The 6714-nt window shown below is 40.5% G+C and overlaps 1 protein-coding gene across 1 annotated transcript; it reads right to left on the bottom strand.

Annotated features, from left to right (window-relative positions):
• Positions 1–891: 891 nt before the first annotated feature.
• Positions 892–1327, bottom strand: LOC101640306 (adenosine 5'-monophosphoramidase HINT1-like). The gene has a single exon (XM_045293496.1). It carries the CDS (start codon positions 1325–1327, stop codon positions 974–976), a length of 354 nt encoding a protein of 117 aa, XP_045149431.1. The 3' UTR covers positions 892–973.
• Positions 1328–6714: the final 5387 nt, after the last annotated feature.

Here is a 6714-nt window from a genome sequence, read left to right as displayed (position 1 = left end):
GTGTGTGTGTGTGATTAAAGCACGTAGCCTAGCAAAAGATGTGAAATATCTAACCACAAAACTGAGAGCCCAGACTACGGAAGAGGGTGAAGTTACCGTGGATTTGGATAAATCAGGAACAACTCGATGGTGAGAGTGTCTGTAAGACAGGGTTATGGGAGAAGACTAAGCCTCCGGAAAGGTTGGGAATCCTGGGAAAATGAACTTGTGAGTGTCATTTCGGGGCCTCAGAACCAAGTATTTGGTTTCCCATGATTTCTTACGGGAAAAATATGTTCCGTTCTCAAACTTTCAGCGTTTGAACACAAAAATGGAATGATTTGAGTTTAGTAACTAAGTATCACTGTATGCCTAGTAGTAAGATTGCTAGATCATATGGCATTCTATTTCCAACTTTTTAAGGAAGGACCCTATTGCTTCCCATAGCATTTGCACCATTTTACAATCTCACCAGCAGTGTGTGAGATTCCGGTCTCTCCACAGCCTTGTCAGCCTGTATTGTTTTCTTTTCCAACTTTGCTACTAATGCTGGGGTGAGAGTATAGCCCCCCCCCTTTTTTTGCCGGAATTGCATCTCTTTAAGGCTAATGGTTGAAAACATTTCTTCAGGTGTTTGTTGGCTACCTGGATGTCTTCCTTGGTAAAGTGTCTATCATATTCTCTGCCACCTCCCAACCCCCATTTTATTGAACGATAACCCGCATATCATATAATTTAGCAGTTCAGTCACATCGACAAGAGTTGTACAATGACCACCACAATCAGTTTTAGAACATTTTCTTCTTTTTTTTTTGTTTTTTAACCATTCAACAATGTCTTTTATTACATATGGGTCCCCCCCAATTATTTCCTTAATCTCTCCATACACAGGCAAATGTAAGGGTACCGTTTAATACATTTGCACTTGCTGACCTGATCATTGCCTAGAGGAGGGATATGTATCCCTGAACGCATGCTTAACCAGGAGGCCAATTCATCTGCCGACCACCGAGAACGTGAAATGAACGTGATAGGCAGACTGTCCCCCATCCGAACCTTCATTCCCCACCATGCGATAAGCCCGGTTCAGGCCCAGGTCAGCTGCACATTTCTTGCCAACAGTCATTAAATGTCCACGGAGACTTTTAGTATCATCTTCTGCAACAGAAAGCTGGGAAAGGTGCTTCTTAGGTATCACCAAAAAATGTGTTGGTGCTTGCGGGGAAACGTCATGAAAAGCAAGGCACCGGGCATCCTCAAAATGATTTTGGTCTTTGCGGATGATCTTCCCGGAGATGGTGTCGCCGCCAGGTCGGGCCACCTGAGCCTTGGCAATCTCATCTGCCATTTCCCATTGTCTTCATTCTTGTGCTCATCGTGAGTAGCTCCCCATTTCCCTCCAACCTCCCCTGCCAGACCCCCAAGGAACCATTAATCTGGTTACCGTCTGTCTAGCTTCATCTATCGGCCTCAGGAGCAAAACTGGGCTTTCTACTCTTTTTTTTTTTTTTAACATTTTATTAGGGGCTCATACGACTGTTATCACAATCCATACACACATCAATTGTGTAAAGCACATTTGTACATCATTCTCAAAACATTTTCTCAAAACATTTGCCTCTACTTAAGCCCTTGGCATCAGCTCCTCATTTTCTCCCCTCCCTCATGAGCCCTTGATAGTTTATAAATTGGTATTTTGTCATATCTTGCCCTGTCCGACGTCTCCCTACACCCACTTTTCGGTTGTCTGTCCCCCAGGGAGGAGGTCACACACAGTTCCTTGTAATCATTTCCCTCTTTCCTACCCATTCTCCCTTTACCCTCCCTGTTTCACCACTCACACCACTGGTCCTTAGGGCTCATCCACCCTGGATTCCCTGTATTTTCAGTTCCTATCTGTACCAGTGTCCATCCTCTGGTCTAGCCAGACTTGCAAGGTCGAATTCGAGTCATGGTAGTGGGAGCGGGGAGTAAACATTTAGGAACTAGAGGAAAGTTGTATTTCTCATCGTTGTTACATTGCACCCTGACTGGCTCGTCTCTTCCCTGAGGGCTTTCTACTCTTATAAACAGTTACGGTCTCAGAAACCCACAGGGGTGTTGCAGCAGGTCAACATTGGCTCCCTGGCAGGGAGAGGCTGTCAAAGCCTTTTAAAACAAATAACTAACAAGAATAACACAGTAAAACAGATAAAAACTTCCATCATAAAGAAAGGGAGTATTAGAAACTAGAAAGATTTTAATGGGTCATAAGGGAGATCAAATGATAGGGTGCTAAAATTTAACCTAACTGCATCTGCAACAATCCACTTTCCATCATGATGGCAAAGCTAGCCACATCCACGTCCAATCAGCAAAGACGTAATCAGCATACGTCTCTTTCTCCTTTTCTTTTTTAACTGAAATAGCTTTAAAATGGGTCATAAGGGGGATCAAATTAGAAGGTATTACATTCTGACTTACCTGTATCTACCATAATCGAGTTTACATTGCTCTCTGTCTGATAGCAGGGGTACTCACACCCCTCCATTATGATTGGAGGGGATTCACTGAAGGCTTAATCCTTGTGTGGACTCTGTCGATGGATTCTGGGCTTCCACTGCCATCCATGACCTTCTGCAAATCAGATGTTCGCAGTTTAAGCTCTGATGCCATTCCCTCCTTTAGATTTGGATATTATTATTTACAATCCTTGGATCACACAGGCTGAAGTGCTTCTTCCATGTGGACTTAGTGGATGCCTCATTTTGATGGTTGCTTGTTTGAAAACAAGCCTCTAAGACCTTAGATTAGTGACTCTCAACCTTCCTAATGCTGTGACCCTTTCATACAGTTCCTCATGTTGTGGTGATCCCCGAACCGTAAAATTTTTTTCGTTGCTACTTCATCACTGTAATTTTGCTACGGTTATGAATCTGGTGACTCCTGTGGAAGGGGCGTTCAACCCCCAAGGGGGTCGCGGCCCACAGGTTGAGAACCACTGCCCTAGATGCTATTCTTTCTGATGGCTGGGCACCATCTTGTTTCTTCACCACACTTTGTTATAGCACCCAAGTCTTCAGGGATCCCTTCATGAGGGTGAGCATCATGCTCTCTGCCCATTTTGAAGCGGACATTTAACTTTTTGTTGTTGACATATTGAAGTTTTCTATAAGTATTAGGAATCAGTCCCTTGTCTGATACATCATTACTAAAAAATCCCCTCCCTCTCCCACCTCTGTCCCCCAGCCTGTAGATTCTCTTTTGACACTTTTGGTGAAATTATTTGATGTACATAAGCATTTAAATTTTAGGAAGTCCCAGCCATTAAGTTTGTCTTCTGCTGTTTGTGTGTTTTTAATTAAATTTTGATAGAATACTTGTACCTTGTATTAGTTACCCTTAGTTTTCCTTAATTTTTTTTCTTTTGGCGATCTTTGTACTTTTCGGTTTTACATTTGGGTCTTTGATGCATCTTAAGTTAATTTTCGTATATAGTGTGAAGTATGGGTCCTGATTCATTTTCCTGCAAATGGATATCCAACTTTGCTAACACCATTTGTTAATGAGTTTTTCTTTCCTCGCTGAATCAGTGAGGTCAAAGATCTTGGTCGAAGATCAGCTGTCCATAGGTGGATGCATTTACTTCTGGGCTTTCAATTGTGTTCCCTTGGTCGGCGTGTCCATGATTGTACCAGCACAAGGCTGGTTTGACCGCCATGGCTGTTGAGTGCGCTTTGGGAAGTATAAAGTTCTACTCTATTCTTCCTTAGAACTGTTTTGCTGATCCGGGGTCATTTTCCTTTCCATATAAAGTTACTGATGAGTCTTTCTTTTTATAGAATGATGCTAGAACCTCGCTCGAGATTACATTGTATCCTTCGATTGTTTGAGATAGGACTAATATTTTCACAATGTTAAGTCTCCCTATCTATGAGATCAGTATATTCATTCATTTATATGGGTCTTTTTTGGCTTCTTGTAGTAGTGTTGCATAGTTTTCTTTTTATAGGTCTTTAATTTCTCTCATGATATCTTTCTTAAGTATTTTATCTTTTGGCTGACTGTTGTAAATGGTATTGCTTTCCATATTTCCTTTATAGACTTCTCTTTGTTAGTGGAGCCAAGGCATATTGATCTTGCCAACTTACTGAATCTTTAATTAGTACTGATGATTTTCTTTTGAGTCTTTGCAATTTTCTATGCATAGGATCATATAACCTGGGAAAAAGGGTTTTACTTCGTTGCCAATGTAGATGCCTTTTATCCCCCACCCCTTTTATTCTCCCTTATTGCTCTGGCTAAGATTGCCTGTATAATATTGGGCAGGAATGATGCTAGGGCATCCTTTTCTGGTTCCTCTTCACATGGGGCATATTTTTCACTTGCTTTTCATTGAGAATAAAGTTGGCTGCTGGTGTGCATACAGATCCTTAATATATTGGGGAACTTTCCTTCGAATCCTATTTTGTTGCACATTCTAATCGCAATACGTTTTCGATTTTGTCAGATACCTTTTCTGCCCTTTGTTCAGTTTTGATTAGGTTATTTGTCTTTTTGTTAAATTGTAGGCGCTCTCGCTATATTTTGGATATTAGATATTAAACCATTACAAATTATATTTCTCTCAGAGATTTTTTGCCCAGTCTCTAGGTTGTCTCTTTATTCTTCTGTTAAAGTCTTTTGATATGTATACATATTTAACTTAGATAAGCTATCGGTTTTGTTTTCTGTTGCTAATGCATTTGTTGCTGTGTTTGATAAAACATCATTGAAAAAATTTAGGTCCTAAAATTTTCTTGTATACATTTTCCTAAAGTTTTAGGGTTCTAGATTTAACGTGTCAATTTTGCATTCATAAAATTGAAGATTAGTCTTTCTGTTTATGTAAACAATATCATTGGCATTTTTGTCAGGATTGCTTTGCGTCTGTAGATTGCTTTGGGAGCTATTGATATCTTGGCCCTATTAGGTCTTTCAGTCGATGAGCAAGCCTAGGGCTTCTTAAGCCACTTTCGGGAGCCCTGGTGGTGTTGTGGTTACTTGGGCTGTGATCTGCATGATCTGCAGTTCAAAGCCACCAGCAGCTCCTTAGGAGAAAGATTGGGCTTTCTACTCCTGTACACAGTTACAGCCTCGCCAGCATGGGCTCGATGGCAGTGAGTTCGGTTGGGGGAGAGTCCCTTTTGGGAGCTCTGGTGGTGTATTGGTTACTCCCTGGGCTGCCATCTGCATGGTTGGCCTTCAAAACTATCAGCAGCTACAGGGAGAAAGGCTGGGCTTTCTACTCTCATGAACAGTTAAAGTCTCAGAAACCATTGGGGAGGGGCGGGGTCGCTATGATTCAATGGCAGTGAGTTTGTTTTTTGGTTAAATCCCTTTGAACAGTGTTTTGTAGTTTTCATTGTGTAAGCTTTTTCCATCCCTGGGTAAATACATTCTTTGATCTCATTAGACATATTTAACATTGTTGACTGGCTATTTTCTGCTTTTCCCAGTAACCATGTCTTCATCAGAGAAATTTCTGTTTCTTCATGATTTTCTTTTGGTTGGGCTATCTCTGTGTGTATGTGTGTGTGAATGGTTTTTATTAAAGTAATCAGAGTCTTATAAGTTATCAAGGGTTCATGAGGGAGTGGGGAGCGGGGAGGGAGGAGGCAAAATGAGGAGCTGATATTAAGGGCTCAAGTAGAAAACAAATGTTTTGAGAATGATGATGGCAACAAATGTACAAATGTGCTTGACGCAATGGATGGATGTATGGATTGTGATGAGCGTTGTACGAGCCCCCAATAAAATGATTAAGAAGAAAAAAAATAAAGTAATCAAAATCAGATATTTCATTTCCACTAAACAGCAAATACAATGAAAAATTACAAGTTGTCCAGTGGCATGTGCATTTTCTATTGGCAATATTTTCCAAGTCCAGCATGTTGTGAAGCTGTAACATTTATAAACATAATCTATGACCAAACCATCCAAAAATATGGGCTATCTCATCCTATGATCTTGTATATTTTACAATTTTTTGAATGTGGGGTATGCTAATCTCTTACTATAGGATAATTTTGAACTCAGAATGTTCTGCATTTCCAGGAATTACAAATTTTTCAAATGCTTTAATTCCATTTTCTTCCTCAAAGTTCCACTAGGGTGCACTCTGGCCCTTTGGTTACTCCCGCATGGCTTCAATCTGAGCCATTGTTTCCTTATTGTTCTTTATTTTTCTTTAAATTGGGCTTGTTGTTGTTGTTGTTGTTCAAAAGAAACACTATAAAACATGCATCGATTCCAAAGTTTCTGCCAGTGCCATCTGGTGGCATGGATTGTATTATATTCTGGAAGTTGTGCCACCATTCTCACCCTCCTTTTCTGAGCTGTTTCTCCCCATTCACATAAAATCACTGCCCCTAAGCTTCTTATTTAATTTTGAGTTGTTGCTGTTAATTTCATCCCATGTAGACAGTTCTTCAAAGAACATAATGCTCAAGGCAGATATATTTTACTTAGTTAAGCTAAACTATTGTTTCATTATAAGAAGAGGACCTCTGGGGAGATATTTTCCTTAAGGTTTAATGATGATCTCAGGTCAATATTTCAGTGGTTCACTCAGCCTTCATGTTCCAGAAAGGCCAGGAGAATTCAAGATTCTTTTCAGCCTTTCCCCCTTTACATTAGAATTCTTCTTTGGAATATTTGATCAAAATGCTCAGTAATGGAAACTGGGCACTATCTTCTGGTCTACTAGACACGGGG

Source organism: Echinops telfairi, unplaced genomic scaffold (genome assembly GCF_000313985.2).
Source record: "Echinops telfairi isolate 266 unplaced genomic scaffold, ASM31398v2 ScPeMD7_2010;HRSCAF=2546, whole genome shotgun sequence".
NCBI lineage: Eukaryota > Metazoa > Chordata > Mammalia > Afrosoricida > Tenrecidae > Echinops > Echinops telfairi.
Note: the sequence above shows the minus strand (reverse complement) of the source record. Positions and strands in the feature narration are given on the sequence as shown.

Bases quoted from the DNA above. Each gene is read 5' to 3' on its own strand.
- LOC101640306 (XM_045293496.1), bottom strand. From the start codon at position 1,327: ATGGCAGATGAGATTGCCAAGGCTCAGGTGGCCCGACCTGGCGGCGAC.